Genomic DNA, 17,785 nt, shown 5'->3' on the forward strand with positions numbered 1-17,785 from the left:
TTTACTCACTTTCCAATGAGATGTTTGTCTGACTTTTAAAACTTGAGACCTAACGGTGGATGCTCTTCTGCCTTCTGCACTTGACGGAGTCGACTAGGTGTGTGCACGTGCGAAGTACATGCGTGTGACTTGGGGTAACTGTGTGCGTGTGTGTGTGTTTGTGTGTGTGCGTGTGTGTTTGTGTGTGTGTGTTTGTGTGTGTGTGTGTGCACACGCACGTGTGTGTGTGCGCGCGTGTGCGTGTCAGCTAGTTGGCTGTTGGGTGCACTTATGCCAGGTAGTGGCTTTTTGCCATCAGGTTTGGCGGCTCGAATGCTTACTTGTTCCTGTCTCCTTTCTTGGTTTCAGCGTCCATAATGATTTCTATTTGAAGTACCGTATTTTCCGGAGTATAGTGCGCACTTTAGATGTGCTATTTTAGGCCCTAAATCGCAGGTGCGCACTATACTCCGAATATGAAATGCATGTACTTCAATGAAGATTGAAGTGCGCACCCACAATGAAGATTGGGGTGCGCGTTATACAAAGGTGCGCACTATACTCCGAAAAATACGGTATAAAGGGGCCGTCCGTAATTATCCATCGTTTTTACGAAGAGCAAAAAATTCGTTTGTGGGTGGGTTGAGGAGAGTTTCATTTTGAAAAATATCGATAGCTGCAACATCAATCTATTCTAGCTGTCAAATCAATGTATATTTTTCGTTGAAGGGAGTGGGTGGGTGCGGGACGGTCATAACTAAACTTTTTCGTTCCGTGAAAATTATCGGTATTGCCGGATGGCCCCTCACAGTAGTCAGATACCTGTTGAGCTACTTCTGGCTAGAGTAACTCTTGTGTAACGAATGGTGCTAATATTGCATGTCCTGATACTCCTGAAGCTCCTATCAGACCCACCCTAATTTAGCCGACCAAGTACCGTTGATCCGCCCCTTGTCGATTTTATACCTGTGAAGCGACTTCGGCGTATACAACGAAATACGATGTTGAACCGACGCATGCACTGCTGTACACAATACGTGCCAATCCAGGATGAAAATGTGCACAATAGGCCTTGGCGGATAATGCCGGCAGAAAAATTGGCAGAACTCGGTACTTTTTCTGGTAAGTTTCATGCATGTTTGGAATGTGGATAAAGAAATGGAGCAGAATTCGAGGAATTGCCCGCCATAAGGTTTGTATGGTTCTGCCAATTTCGGTGCAAAAAAAGCAGAATCTGCCACCTTTTCGAGCATTATCCGCCAAGGCCTAGTGCACAATCCAGCACATCGAGTCTGATTTTTACATTGTTGTACATTGTACTGCACTTGACAGCCTCTATCTAATTCCCGCCCCCTGTCGAAAACACAGCTGGGAAGCGACATGGCGTGTGTGTGTGTGGGGGGGGGGGGGGGGTAGTAGCAAGTATCATCTTCACGGGGGGGCAGGGGTAAATGCAGTTGGATCCTGGGACGAATACCTTGATACGGCCATTCCTTTTTCCAAAAGTACATAACCCCCCAGAGTGTGCAACTCCCACATACCCTGCTGTCCCGACAGAATTTCAAGTTGACGTCATTATTAATGACGCAATGCTCCTTGCACCAGTGGTTTACAGCATGTGTACGGGTGTCAACGCATCACACGTTTTTCTTTGCAATAATTTGTACAGGATCGATCGGCTTCGATCAACCACAGGTTCCGGATTCGTCTGATAATCCGTGTACAGTGCGCATTGCATCATCAAAATGACGTCAACTTGAAATTCTGTCGGGACAGCACCCATAGTGGAGTTGCACACTCTGGGGGGTTATGTACTCTTGCTTTTTCTGCACCATGTCCTCTCACGCCTACTGAGGTGTGACAAGCCCATAAGTAGGATCATTTCCAAGTCCTCCCAGAGTTTGGGGATCTCGGGGGATGTCGCCAGTTTGGCGGTTTGACAGCTAGTAGAGTCATCTTTCCAAAATTGCTTTTGAATATCTACCCCCTTTCTAGGAATTCTCAAAGGAATTTTTTAGGTTATTTAATATTTTCGGATATTGCCACACGTACACACTGCTAGATCCACAAAATGGCAGAAGCTCATTTGTAAATTGAAGAGCTGAGATGCAAAACCCGCTTTTAATCCATTTCATCACTTTTCAGAGCATGGCTACAAACAAGGACTTATGTTATGTTTGGTTTGTATCTAAATCCATATTTGGGTTCCAGTTTAAAAAATGATCCTTGTCAGATTTTGGATTAGAAATTTTGACTGGTGGTGCCCCTAAACCTTTTGAATACACTTGAGCTGAAAATCCGATTTTCTCGATTAGCGATTATTATCAGGTTTTGAATCTCAGCTCTTCATGCATTGAAGACAGCTGCATGCAACTGAGGCCACAACTCTACATGCGGTGATGTGCCGTGGTCGTTGAGATGTGTAGTACCATTCAATGTGTGCAGCTCGGTGACCGGCATTCCCTGGCCGCAGTCACGTCACGGTCAGCAAGGTGCCATGCGACGCACCTCTCGTCGCAGCGAGGCAATCTGCTGTCGGTATTGTGATGCCACCGTCTTCCAGCGGTTGTTGCGCTGCTGAGCGTCCTGCACTTGACGGCGCAGTCGTGTTAACTGTGCAAGCTGGCGTTTCTGTGAATGGAGCAGTCACAACAACAACGACGACGACGACGGTGGAGATGACAACAACCGAAAACAACAACAATAGGTGCAATAGCAGCAGCAGCAACAGCAGCAACAACAACAAAAACAAAAACAACGACAACCCGATCTCTTTAATAGCATCACACCCAGCATCCGGCAAATCAACCCCAGACGAGATTTCAAAGCAAACATCCTACCACTTGTCATCTCTTCCGTATGTACCGTAATGTCGCGTGCATAAGCCGGATTTGTGCATAAGCCTGTCTCGTGTAGAAGCATGAAATCTGCAACAGCTTTTCGCGTACAAGCCTGTCGCATGCATAAGCCGGGCCAGTACACGAGACGCGCCACGTGTCGCGTGCGTAAGCCGGGCTACTACGCAAGACTGGTGAGCGCGCCTTTTACATGTTCATGTTTGCATGGTACCGTACACTTGCACACGCGGAAAACGTGGGAAGATGCAGAAATCAACACCAGCTGCGCTCGACGGCCATGCAGCACTCTTCAAGCTTCAAACTTACCTTTCCCATGGCATTTTCCGTCTCCGTCGAAAAAAAAGAAAAAAAATCCCGTTGGAAAATGTTGGTTTTGACGTCCAAAAGTCAGCAGTTTGCGCATACAAGCCTGGTCATTGAGTGGTGCTTGTCATATAAGCCTGTCTCGTGTATAAGCCTGTCTTGTGTACAAGCCTGACTCCATCACCGGCTTATAGGCATATAAGCCCCGGCTAATGCACGCGACATTACGGTACTTGCTCACATTGCTCAGCACATCTATAGCTCCATTGCGCCCAGCCTACGTGATTAACTCCCAATTCGTATTGCCATCGCTACTGCCTCAGCAAGCAGCTAAACTTTGATCTCTCTGTATCTGATCCCCGTGCCTGTAATTATTTTTCTCTTATTGGCCACAGGCCATCGTGAGAATAAAAGAATTCAAACCCGTGAGAATAATAAAGCCTGATTTGAAACAACAACAGCAACATTGGCCATCGCGAGAATAGAAATTCGAAACAACACCTCTGTTTCGATAAGTATATGTAAATAGGAAGGGAAATCCAAGGTGCTGTGAATCACCATGCGAGTAAAACTGGAAAACAATGCAACTCCACGCAGCAATCCCCAGAAAATTCCACGTGCTCTGGGATATGTGTCATCTCAGGCCGCCGCAGCATACAATCAGACCAAACACTATAATATTATAGCATAACCGGCGGAAGCAGTTTTCGATTGGTCCAGCCATACCCTAGCCTTTCATACAGTTTGTGTATGATAATGGAGGGTAGTCACATGACTTTCATACAGAGTGTGTATGATATGGAGGGTAGTCACATGACTTTCATACAGTGTGTGTATGATATGGAGGGTATACACATGACTTTCATACAGTTTGTGTATGATATGGAGGGTAGTCACATGACCTCCTCAACAGTAAACACACTTTGGTGGCCAAACAGTTGGTCCGGCCATGGCCTGACCAACCAGACCGATTCCGCCGGGAGTGCACAGCAGAGAGACTGCTTTCGGGAAATGACCAGTGCTCTGTGCCTGTGTGTGTGTGTGTGGGGGGGGGGGGGGGGCGTGGTTACGATTTTACCGGGGTGACTGACTAGTGGGTCAATGCATTTCCCGTATATTATTATTATTATGAAAATGGCGATTGCCGTGTGTATGAAAATGGCTATAATTTGAATGCGGCACCTTGACAAGTTGTATTGCTTGTTGCGCCTGCTGAGCTTTCTTTGTTTCTTCTTTCATCTATATACATCAAAGTGGAAGAAATAACAGTCAGATGGCATGTGTGGGTATGTGTACAAGTGTGCCAGCTAATTCTGTAGCTAGGCATACGTGCACCAGACACCGCTGGGCCTGTTGCCAACGGGCTCGCCTGCTTGAAGGTGTGTTGTTGTACCTGCCACCTTTTTTGGTTTCAGGGTTCATAATATTTTCTATTTGATTGATATGGTAAAAAAGGAGGACACAATGCTACGAGTTATGACTAACTGTCCACCAACGTAAGCAGATCTTATACAGTCAGCGAGTGAGACAAAATGGCACAAAACTGACAAGGAGTACTGAGACATTCGGCGACCTGACACCTAACTCCAACACTTCTCCAAGGCGCAGACCAACAACCTTCCAACTTGGAAGGTTCTTTGGTTTATAGTTTATACATACCCAGGGTGTCTCTTAGGTCCTCAGGCTGTGTATAGTGCTCTAAGTCTTGTGGATACAGTCAGTACTACAACTCACAAACAGCAACTGTGCACCCAAGTCCTTCCTTGCCATTACTCAGAGTTTCTTGTCTGAAAAAAAACATTCATTGAACGGCAGTTTGATGAGTGATTGACCCTTCATAGTGAACCGTTTTGCTTATAACGTTAACAAGCCATTCCTCGTAGGGCCACATGCAGACCAACTTAAACCAAGTGCACTCACAATTTAATGGGCCTCACGTTAGTCAAGGCATGTTGCTTGTAGCGTGTGGGTGCAGTTCTGTTACAAGGAACTTCGGCCAGAAAGAACTAATTTTCCTGCACAACGGCGGCTGCTATCAGAAGTCGACTGTGTGGTCCATGAATGAGAACACGGCTCTAAAGCATTTTTATAATATCACATCGTTGAAAGCTTCAGGTTTTTCTGCTCCTGTACCTGGGACATGGATGCGGCTAATGGGGCTTCTCGGCACTTGTGCCAGTGGTTGCAAGACTTATCTCCTAGCGCCACCGTTTGGCGCTGCATCTGCTGCTAGAGTTTACCGGGTGGTAGCGGCCGTCGGGAGTTCCTTTTGCGAACGAGCACGCTACTTAACTTCACTTCTCACTTACGTGTGATTGCAGGTCAGTTATAGCTGTGGCCAGCCTAGCCTTCCTGTCCACAAGTGTTTCCTTCTCCGTTTCGAGGTGTGCTCGTCTGTTCACCGTCGTGCTGCTAACAGTGGTAGCTGTAGCGACTTGGTTGCCATGACAGTTGGTGACAATCGGCCGGGTGGAGATGTCACCCGCACACTCTCTGCTATCTTCGTCGTCCATCACCATCGTTACCGTTAGCTGCTGGGAAAGAATCTTGCCTGACCAGGAGAGGCAGCGAGAGGCAAATTGAGGCAAAGAGAGAGAGAGAGAGAGAGAGAGAGAGAGAGAGAGAGAGAGAGAGAGAGAGAGAGACAGACAGAAAGAGAGAAAGAGAGAGAGAGAAAGATACTGAGAAAGATAGAAAGTTAGGTAGGTAGGTAGGAAGAAAACTAGAAAGATAGATTGCACCTGATGATGGTCAGTCGCCATGCACACTATCCGTCTATATTTGGGCGCAAGACAAAGGGAGTGCAAGATGAAGAACTGGGGGGGGGGGGGGGGGGGTAGAACATTTTCCGGGCACATACTACTAAGTAAGTTACTGCAGCATCTGTTTTATGACATTGGAATGAGTTAATTTGGCCGATACCACTTTTATAATGAAGTGCCATTAACGTACTTTAGTGACAGCAAAATACTGTGATGGTCGTTGAAGGGGCTGGGACAGGTATAAGAAAAGAACCGAGAGTGAATAAGTTCTCACATTTGTCTTTCAGCATGCTGGTATCCGCTTTGGCTTTCACCACAGCCATGAACTCGGGCTTCTGTTGCTCTTGCCGATGACTGGCGCTCATGAAGGCCATCATTCTCTTGCGAGACTTAAGTAGCTCACTGTAGCAACAGTACAAACAGATGATCAAGACATACACACACACACACGTGCACACACACACACACACACACACACATCCACACGTGCACACACACACACACACACACACACACACACACACACACATCCACACGTGCACACACACACACACATCCACATATGCAAACACACACACACACGCACACACACACACACCTTTGGACCTTTGGAAAGCCCATCGCCAGAGGCGATGATAGCTAACTTCTAAACAAGAAACACTGCCTCGTCTCGCTTGTGCTTGTGTACCTACTCCCAGCAGGGCGCAAATCCACTGGGACACACACACACACACACACACACACACACACACACACATACACACATACATACACACACATACACACACATACACACACCTGTCCTGTCGAGTGACTCGTGCCACAGCCACAAGTGTCACGTGGGCCCTAGAGGGACAACAGAGAGAGTAGAGGAGAAAGCCGTCCCACTGCATCCGGCTCATAAAAAGGAGAGTTCATCTGGATTCGGGTCATCTGCGACTGTTACCACGAGACTGATGTATGGCCGGGGGAGAACCTGAGTAGCGGTGTCTACTCCTGCCCTCGGCCGAATGGAAACAGCGGTGGCAGGATGCACCGTGTGCACCACAATACGGCACCACTGTGGTTGGGGACTGAGCCACACACTTGTGACGGGCAAGAACGCCACAGCTAAGCAGCTAACGATCGCAATGACATGCTCCACACTGTTCATGCACTGGCTTAGCACTCTCTGCAGTGCACGAATACGCGTGCATGCACACACGCACACACACACACACACACACACACACACACACACACACACACACACACACACACACACACACACACACACACACACACGCACACTGTGACACACACCAGACCTCACCTTCTCAGCCGCAGCTGCCTGCCTTGAAAGTCTGCAATTTCATGTCTTAGTTTGCACTTGATATCGATCAAACTGACAATGCCTGGAGGATAAAATACGGACACATTATACTGTTTACAGTCCAATAAGAATACCGTCGTGTCTTGTATTAAAGCCTATCTCGAATAGAAGCCTGTTGTGAATGCAAGCCTGATTTTCAAGATACACGGTCAGCACATACGCCTGGTTTTAGTGTTGACATACACAGAAATACCTGGTTTCAAGGCCTGATGTGAAGAGAAGCCTGGCCCTTACATTGGCTTCTGCAGGAATAAGCCCGACTTTAATTAATACGCGACACTACGGTATGTGAGGGACGATGATTGGAACATAGTGGGCCTCGCGAACATGACCCTCAGCACAGGCGAAGAAAATACCATAACCTGCCAAGCCGCGGTTAGAAGAGAAGGGACTTTGTTTGAATAGGTGGAGAATACACATGTATGCTGAACAGCAAGGGAGAGGGAGGGGGGGGGGGGGAGTGTTGTACACCAAGGGGGGGGGGGGGGAATTGCCCGAAACTCTGTGTATTGAGCAGGGAGTGGTGCTTTCTTGCAGGTTTGCCAAGTGAAAGGTTTGATGGACTTCTCGTGTGCGTCTGGTTGGCAGTCGTGAGTCAGTCAAGTGTCAAGTCAAGTCGGCGGAAAGGCGTGAGTCCCAGTGCGAGGAGCAAACACCTTTACCATGTACACCTTGCCAATTATACACTCATACGTCAGTTATCCGGACCCCGAAACTACAGATACTTCAGTCTACCGGGCACCCTTTGGGCGAGTTTCAGTTATTACTTCTTTTTGGTCACTCTTTATGGAAATAGTGACGTCATATGCCATATCCATGGCCTTTCCCCATCTACGTGTGTGCGATTTTTCGGAGTTTCGGACATTTCGAAGTTACGGGCACTGCAGTACCTGATCCGTGACCGCCCGAATAACCGATGTATGAGTGTAGTTAAGACATCATTTTGAATCTCCACATAGTTTACCTTGTTTCAACTCCTCGCACTTGGCATCACTTTGAGTGCAGCTGCTTCGCAATATGCATATGTCTTTCTCGATGGTGAAGAGCTTGAGCTGCTGCTCCTTGTTCCTCTTCTCAGCTGCAGGGAAGAAGGAACGTCACGGCAACAGTGACACGTTGAGCCCTGTACCGCATCCATCATGCACATAGTGAATGCACAATTGCACCTTGGGGTGCGCGTTAGTGCAGTATATTTGCGTTTGTATTAAATACGTTGTCGGTGTTGTGCAATGTTATCGCATGAGCTGATTGTCAAGTAACTGCAGTGGTGTTAGTGGACATATAAAGTAACTTGTAGTCCATTGGTCCTTTTTTTTCTACCTGTATTAAAACTAACAAGAGAAAGTTTAGAGTAACTCTCCACCACTGTAACTAGATACTATATACAGTCAGTTTTGTGCCTAGTTGTTGCACTTTCTGACTGTATATAGTATCTAGTTACAGTGGTGGAGAGTTACTCTTAACTCGTTTCCATATGTCCTTTTCCTTTCTACTTTTATTATTGGCTCAATACCCGAGTTTCAAAGAGAAAGTTTAAAAATACTTTAAAAAGTACTCCGAAGGAATCTCTTGTTGCTCTTGTGGGGAATGCGTGGTCGGCTGCAGAGCGCAATGGTGGTGGTGGTGAGGTGGACGCATAATTGTATCACAGACGTTTGCGTCGCTTCTTTACCGGCAGCCTCGTGAATTACAACCTCGGGCGTAGCACTAAACAACTCGTGAATATGGACACTATCCTCAGATTTAGGAATTACTACTTTTATTTGACTGCATTCTTTTAACGTTTCCGTAAAACTCTCAGACTCCATTGCAGCGTAGTTTTTTTTAGCACACTGCAACAAAGCGCGATGATCTCAGCGCAAACGTGGCAAATCCTTGTCCCCGATCGTGGTTTGTTGCAGAATCAAAAGTCCATGTACACTGAAATGGCACCAAATGCCTGGGAATGCTTGCAATTGGCTTCAATTTTTGAATTTTTTTCCCGGGGGAGGGTAATGTTTGTCCCCGATCGTAGCATCTTCTTGGTTTTTTGAAGAATCAAAAAGTCTTTCATTGTAGTTACCGTACACTGAAATGGCACCAAATGCCCGGAAATGCTTGCAATTGGCTTTAATTTTTGAAATTTTTTCCCGGGGGAGGACCCCCCCACCCCCCTTCCATGGCCGCCCCACTTCCAAAGTCGTTCCGACGCGCCTGGAGTCTAAAAATCGAAGGGATCCGAGCGACTTTGGACATCGATTCAAGTCCCCACTGTCAGCAAGACTTCCTCATGCCCAGTCGAGGGCGTTTTCGCAAGGTTGACCGTAGTTTAGAGTGGTAGATCACTCACCAACTGTTATCCGTTTATTGATCTCCTTCAGAGCAGCTCGGCTTTCCTTGAGATTGTCGAACTGCTGGCTTTGTACAGAAACCAATTCAGTGGCCAGAGAGGGCAAATGGAGTTCACCGGTGACAGCCATTGCAGGCAAGACTTCCAGAGCCGGAGGAGCCAGTGTCTTGGAATGATAAAATTGATATGAATTCAAGCAAAGTTAGTTCCACGCTTGTCCTGCGACTGGTGAGGCCATCTCGACGAAACACGCTGTGTAAGGAATGTAGGCAGTCACCTACTCGCTCAACGTTGGTACGATCAAGAATGAAACAATAACCGAATACTGCGCTAGGCTTCACCCATTACCAGGCTGTTCTTAGCCTTTCACATAGATTCAGGATACGAGGCAGGTCCTAGGAGTGGAGCAACGAACTGTGAGCGAAACCACGGATGGAAAGAGCTTTAGGAAGACAGTAGTCAGACACTAGTCTACTCAATGCCAGTAGTACAGTGGACAGCGTCATGTACTACAGTATTTCTTCCTCGGTAAGCCCACTACTCGCAAAGATGGTTCAAAGAACGACCTTTGACCTCTTGTCCGTGCGACGTGCTGCGCGTGCGTTCCACATTCATGTTTTACCATGTCCATGTTTACACGTTAGGTCCGTTGCACACAACGACGTAGATCGATGACAGTAGAGAGGTTCCGGGGTACGATTTTCCGTGCCAAAATCCGTATGGCCGCTACGGATTTTTTCCAGGCGTGCTCCATACGATTTTTCGGCACGAGAATCCGTGTAGACTGGCTTTCATACGAACCATGCTTCGTATGGAGATTTTGCGTCATCGGGTGCAGAAAGATTTTTCGCGTGCAAATTTGGTACGAGAAACATCGATTTTTCGCGGGAAGTTTTGATTTCGGTACAAATTTTCAAAATAAAAAGGCATAGCGCGGGAATGTGACGTGTTTGCGATCGTAACCTAGGCAATGCCGGCAAACACATAAGTTCCGTACCCCGGAACTTTTCACTGCTCGAAAACGACGTATAAAAAATCCGTAGAGCCTCCACGGATTTTGGCACGAAAAATCGTACTCCGGAACCTCCCTAGTATGAGTCTACAAGCGCGGTCCAGTTGCTCATGAGTTTTGTTCAGTGCACACTGCACATGCATACATGTACATGTAGCTCACTAGTGTTGCACTTGCTGTTTACGTGAATCGTCATGACAACGAGGATGCACGACAATTTTGCTGTTCTTTTGTGCTATTCATGACCTTCGACCTTTGTACTTTGGCTGACTGGTGCACCCTGCGGTGGAGTCCGAGTGGTTTACTCACTCCTTTTTCCTTCAGTTATAATTATACGACTCCCTCGTTCAAATCTTGATTCCAGCAAAGCGATTGTATTGCAGATGCGAGCTCCCTGCTCCAAGTCATTGCCTTAGAAGATTCAAGATTTACTATAGTATACTAAGTTAGTTACTAACAGTAGGTACCGGTATCGGTTATAGCGTGCAGTAGATCTACATCAGGGAGTCGTACTCAAACTAGGGAGGTGACACGGCACAGAAATCCGTGTCACAGGGGTTGACTCGCACCCGTGACCCCTCGTTGTTATTTTTGGAATAGTTCAGTCCAGTCCAGTCCGAAAGGTCATACTCGGATCGACTCGCCTTCTGTACTTCACCTCCAAGCGTGCCGCATGGGTGTCTAGTTTTTGAAATTATTGAGGCAGCACATTTCGTTTACAGCCCATCACTCGCCAGTATTCTTTGAAAGACTACCAGCAATTTGTTTAGCTCCTGCCATGTCCGAACTACTTGATAGCAGTGATGGCAACAGCAGCAGTTATGAGACGGCGTGTAGTATTGCGGTAACTGTTCAGAACTGTTATTATTATTATTATTAAGAAAAGGGTTTGCTCCCCACACCGGAGCTCGCGCTATTCCGCCGACTTTACTTGACACTTGACTGACTCACGACTGCCATCCAGAGCACACGAGAAGTCCATCGAACCTTCGACTCGGCAAACCTGCAAGAAAGCACCACTCCCTGCTCAATACACAGTGTTTCGGGGAATTCACCCCTCATCAGTTGAGCTTGAGTAGGCTGAGGAAGATTGTGCCTGAAGAGCACCACTTATATAGTGCTCTCCAGGCACAAACATCACCAGGGATACAAACTTACAGAGACGCTCCGTTTTCAGCGCGACAAACACCTCGTGAGCACCAGATAGCAGCGTGAGTCAGTGTCGCTCCTGGACGGTGAGACAAGTAAAGTCGGCGGAATAGCGCGAGCTCCGGTGTGGGGAGCAAACCCTTTTCTTACAAATCATCGCCGAGGTCGCAACCAATACTTCGTATTATTATTATTTATATTATTATTATTTATTTTACTAGGGTGTTTCCCACAGACCTATGGTCTTCTTACGGGAGCCCCTAGAAAGGTTAAGCATGAACGAACAAATGGGCGATAATCTGTACAAGAGCGAACAGTGGAAGGCAGCATATTCCACCGATCAGAACCTATGTAGCCAAGACGAGAAAAACCAGCTTTAGTGTGGGCAGAAGGCAAGGCCAGAGAAAAAGAGATTTGGGACCTAGTGACGGCAGTAGTATGTGCACTGGAGGAGCGGGTTCAGAGTCGTATCCTAGGTTAATCCGAATACTAAGAATTGACCCAAATATTAATTAATTGCACATAACACGAAGCTGGTTTTTGAAAATTGTAAGTCGTGTATCTGCCCCATTTCTTCTTTATGACTTGCACAATACACCAGTCTTCCTAAACAACACATTTATAGCAGGGGTTAAGTACCATATAAGAGAAGTACAGCCAGTGATATTGTCATGTTGAAATACTACAATTTTGACACAAATTACACATAACACCAGGTTTTGAAAAATGTAAGTCGTGTATCTGCCCCATTTCTTCTTTATGACTTGCACAATGGTCCAGTCTGCCTAAATAACACATTCATAGCAGGGGTATGTACCATATTAGAGAAGTACAGCCAATGATATTGTCATGTCTAAATACTACAATTTTGACACAAATTACACATAACACGAAGCTGGTTTTTGAAAATTGTAAGTCGTGTATCTGCCCCATTTCTTCTTTATGACTTGCACAATACACCAGTCTTCGTAAACAACACATTTATAGCAGGGGTTAAGTACCATACAAGAGAGCTACATTGTACATCTAGTCATACTATCATAAACAGCCAGCATTTTTCCTGCAGCAGTCGCACCACCATCATCATTATTTCCAGGGAAATCCTCTTACATTGTCAGCTCCTACGTCGTTAGATACAATGTAGGGGGCTGTAGGACCGGCTCGTCAAAAATAGAGAACCTGAACAAGCGTGCTCGGGACGTCTCAGCAATCGCAGTATGCCTGAGCACTCCAATAAAAACTTGATCAATGGCAAAATCGTTCGCCACAGAAAAATCATACTTTGCGGGTCTTGCGTTGCACGCTTGGAGGTGAAGTACAGAAGGCGAGTCGATCCGAGTATGACCTTTCGGACTGGACTGGACTGAACTATTCCAAAAATAACAACGAGGGGTCACGGGTGCGAGTCAACCCCTGTGACACGGATTTCTGTGCCGTGTCACCTCCCTGTTTGAGTACGACTCCCTGATCTACATTTGAGAGGTTCTGCAGAACGAAAATGTGTACGAACTTTCGCTCTACGTCACGAAGTGAGAAACTATTACTTCGCACGAACTTTCGCAACTTTGGACGCGAAACTTGCAGGGAACGCGAAATGAACTTTCGTAGGAAGTTTCGTGAGATTTAGTCCGTGAGCCAAAACTCAAAATCACAAGTGCCGTTGCACTCTCGGATGGACAAATCGCCGCTTACAGTGTTGGTCAAGGACATCACAAAGGATACGTTTTCGCTTGTTGGACGTTCCAGAACCGATCCAGAGACCTTCGCGAGGGCTTCTTTTCTCGACCAAATCCGCGATATTCATGTTAAAACAAAATGGCGTCACGATTTATTGAAAGTGGTATAGTTGGTGGAACGAGTGTTCAAACCCATTTGAACTTCATACTGTTCGTCTTCTTTTTGACATGCTCCCTTTCCATCGTCCTTAGCTTTTATTTGTTGAGAGCTGTTTTGGCTTTCTCCTATGCCTCTGGGGGATGCCAAGTGATGGTTTTGAGAGGCTGGTGATGGCTGTGAGCGAGAGTTTGCCGATCGGCGTCGTCCTCGCTATAGCGATGAAAATACTAGTTACTGCGCACCTGGCAGATATCACAACACGTCGGAGCGTCCAGGAGCAAAGGAATCTTGGGTTTTCACTGGAATCTAGTTCCTCCAGCATCGTGTAGCCCACCGTCGGTGAATGGCGGTCCAGAAAGGTCGAACCTGGTCTTCTGCAGCATCTCGCAGTCCTGCGAGGCACACTGAATACGCCTGTCATGTATTCTACAAATAAAAATCACGAAGTTGTGGACTTTACAGTGATGAGACTATCCTGTATGCTGCAAAAGACGCAGGAAATGTGACTGGTGTCTGTACACTCAGTGACTGGAGGCCAACACCCCAGTCTTCTCCTGCAGGATCTGTTTGACATTGACATTATGCAGTAGGTCGGCATTGACCTGGTTTGGCAGCTATCGTTATAGTATCTGCCTGGTTGGATGTAGCAGGTTGGTGTTTGCTCGTCGTCCAGTCCGGAATTTTCTTGTAACTCACGGTGGAGTACGCGCAGGGTTTGTGATCATCCCTGTTCACTTCAATATTATCAAACACAACGTTCCCTTTGTCACTCATCTTATCCTGAGTACTGAATTTGCTGACAATATTGCACCACACTTGTCACAACCTACCGCCACTGCTGGCGGTGGCGACTGGTTCGTCAATGGCGGTGACCAGGCTGACTGACTAGCTTCGAGACAGCGGCCTCGTTGTCAATCCCGCGGCAGCCTAAAGGTTGATTTTATTCATCCAGCCTCAGCGCCATGTTGACGATGCCCTAGTGACTGTGTGTCATGGATTGCCTTGCCATCAGCGGTCATTGCCGTCCACCTTGATGCAGCCCTCAACAACTGGCTCAGCCCATGGGAGTCTCAAGTGGACAAAATTTTTGCCAAAGTAGCTAGCTCAGAAGATTGGTGCATCGTGGTGTAGGTGAGCACATAACTAGGACTTCCCAGCGTCTATTTGTCCAGGCTGCGATACTATGTGACATGCTGTACTGCACATTCTGTTCAGCACTGCAAGGCCGGCAGCTGGACCGACTGCAGGGGCCGCGCACATGCAGGCCGCCTGTTGCCAGTGCAGCATTCTGGAACGTTCCTTCCTTCTGAGATCCGTGGAATAATAACTTTCTTTGCTTCAAAGCAAGTTGCTTACCTTTCTGTTGTGCTCCCAGTGTCCTTACAACAATAACCTACAGCAATGTTTTATTTTCCTTTCCATTCCCCAACCAATGAATACTACGATGTCGATTCTATTTCTTCATACTTTGGTGTGTGCCCGCGCACGCACGTGTGTGTGTGTATACCTCACTCGCCACTCGAAGTTCTGTTCCCCATCACTGGAACACTGCCTGTTCTTTCAGGACCTGCCATCATCTGCGGATGGGCATTCAATAATTGTATTGTGTGTGTTTCATTCAGAATCAGATCCGCTATCATTGCTATTAGAGAAAATCTGTGGGTTCACATGCAGTGCATTTTTAGATCTGCGTGCTTTTCTCGCCACGGGCGCATACATGGGACATTGTGTGTGTGTGCGTCTGTGTGTATGGGGATATTGTCTGTATCGCCTTTTGGTACTAATGTTCAGGTCTGTGCTTGCATGTGTGAACATGAAATTGTTCGGTTCTGTGCATGCTATTGCTATGTTGTATATTATTGTATGTATGTGTGCATTTCCACGAACAGTGTAGACGAGCGTGGAGAGTGCATTCATCCCTCATCAACCACTTCCCCTTGGGCTTACGAGCGTTTTTTCTGCGTACCTCTCTGATACTGTATTGATGCCGGCACCTGTACCTCGATGTGTTCCTCTATCTGCAGTCGCCTTTAACCTTCGGTCAAGTTAACGTTTATTGTGCTCTATTTATCGTGCGAATCAAAATAAACAATAATAACACAAGTCGTGCTAGAGTGACGACATGTGCGTGTAGTAGGGTTGATGCGATGGGACGTTATAATTAGGTGGAACAGAACACACATTGGGCAGATTGATTGGGCATCATTGATTGTGCTCAGTCTAAACAGTGAACATAATAATTATCTCCAGTGACAGACTGTAGCGGCTAGCCTCCAATAGGTAGCTGGCACTAGTCGCTACTGCTTGTTTGACAGGTGCCGCCAGAACCCCTGTTGTGTCATGCTATAGATGCACATGCCCTGTTCTGGGGCATACTGAGGTACTTTGATTTTGTTGACTGCATGTAGACAGCATCCAATAGTAGTACTCGTAGACCTTGGCTCTTTGTAGGTCAACCACCATCGCATGGATCGATCGGTGACTATGCACTTGGAGGTTGGAATAGCCCGCGCTGAACAGATCTTGCCATGGCCCAGGGAGTGAACTCGCTTACTCGACTATCCCGGTTTTAGTTAACCAGCATGAGTGGTGCAATTTGTCCATACCATGTTGCGAGCTCACAGTTGTTTGGGCAGGTTTTGAGCTGCACCACGAAACAAAGCGAAATAACGGCGTGACTGTAGAGCAAGGAAGCGGCGAGACGGCACTTCCAGGACGAGACAGGCAGTAGAGATGTGTTCACAGCACGAGCAACCTCTCAGACCCTGCCGGTACTCCACAGTTACAAGAAAATGTCGGACTGGACGACGCGCCAATGCAAACCTGCTACATCCACCCAGGCAGATAGCTGCCAAACCAGGCCAATGTCGACCCACTGCATACCGGTATGTCAATGTCAAACAGATCCTGCAGGAGAAGACTGGGATGATATTGGCGTCCAGTGTACGGACACCAGTCACATTTCCTGCGTCTTTTGCAGCATACAGGATAGACTCATCACTGTAAAGTCCACTACTTCGTGATTTTTATTTGTAGAATACATGACAGGCGTATTCAGTGTGCCTCGCAGGACTGCGAGATGCTGCAGAAGACCAGTTTCGACCTTTCTGGACCGCCATTCACCGACGGTGGGCTACACGATGCTGGAGGAACTAGATTCCAGTGAAAACCCAAGATTCCTTTGCTCCTGGACGCTCCGACGTGTTGTGATATCTGCCAGGTGCGCAGTAACTAGTATTTTCATCGCTATAGCGAGGACGACGCCGATCGGCAAACTCTCGCTCTCAGCCATCACCAGCCTCTCAAAACCATCACTTGGCATCCCCCAGAGGTATAGGAGAAAGCCAAAACAGCTCTCAACAAACAAAAGCTAAGGACGATGGAAAGAGAGCATGTCAAAAAGAAGATGAACAGTATGAAGTTCAAATGGGTTTGAACACTCGTTCCACCAACTATACCACTTTCAATAAATCGTGACGCCATTTTGTTTTAACACGCATACGGTCCATTCCACCGTGAGAACAAATATTTTTACGCGAGTGGTGAGGTGTGCGTCGTATGAGCAAGCGCAAAACACGAGTTCGCGTGGAGTGAGGAAAAATAATTTATTTTTTAGAAGATGACGACGTTGACGACAATATCGACTTTGGATATTGTGATCACTTTATTGAAGTTTATTCCTTTCGTGTACATTGATGTTGTTTTGACAACAATGGAAGAAGAGGAAGACGTTTCTAGTGGCAGCGAGGTGCTGGATGAGGCAGCTGACGGCAACGAAGTGGCAAATGACAGCCCAGCGGAGTAATATTGCTGGAATTTTGTGTCTGTGTCACAGCGCCCAATTTAGTAAAAACGAGAAGCCTGCAGTGAGTAATATCGAGACTACAAGTTGGTGTCGCATCGTCAGCGCTGCTCGTGAGAAGGACGACCATATCTGGGCTTTTCTCTGCCAGCACAAGAGCTCAGGGAGGAGTAAATGGTGTGGCTGGTATCATGGAAAGTGCTACACCAATTGCACCCATGTGATAGCAATTGCAAACCTGGAGAAGACCAGTGCCTCTGATTTTGCTTTGTCTATACTTGCTGACAGTGATGTGCATGTAGTAGTGAACCCAGAGCCATATCCTAAGGCCAGTAAGGGGCCACCTACCAGGAGCTTAGTGGTTGATACGAACAACGAATGCC

At 47.0% G+C, this 17,785-nt stretch overlaps 1 protein-coding gene across 2 annotated transcripts; it reads right to left on the reverse strand.

Annotated features, from left to right (window-relative positions):
• Window positions 1–1,945: 1,945 nt before the first annotated feature.
• Window positions 1,946–10,085, reverse strand: LOC135818969 (uncharacterized). Of its 2 annotated transcripts, XM_065332133.1 has the most exons (7): window positions 9,604–10,085; window positions 8,239–8,352; window positions 7,215–7,296; window positions 6,177–6,304; window positions 5,450–5,691; window positions 4,323–4,379; window positions 1,946–2,610 (listed from the first exon to the last, which is right to left on the reverse strand). In XM_065332133.1, exons 1-7 carry the CDS (start codon window positions 9,731–9,733, stop codon window positions 2,464–2,466), a joined length of 900 nt encoding a protein of 299 aa, XP_065188205.1. In that variant the 5' UTR covers window positions 9,734–10,085; the 3' UTR covers window positions 1,946–2,463. The 2 variants fall into 2 exon arrangements, with proteins under 2 accessions (XP_065188205.1, XP_065188206.1); XM_065332134.1 differs by lacking the exon at window positions 8,239–8,352.
• Window positions 10,086–17,785: the final 7,700 nt, after the last annotated feature.

The sequence above is a fragment of the Sycon ciliatum genome, chromosome 6 (genome assembly GCF_964019385.1).
Source record: "Sycon ciliatum chromosome 6, ocSycCili1.1, whole genome shotgun sequence".
Taxonomy (NCBI): Eukaryota; Metazoa; Porifera; class Calcarea; order Leucosolenida; family Sycettidae; genus Sycon; species Sycon ciliatum.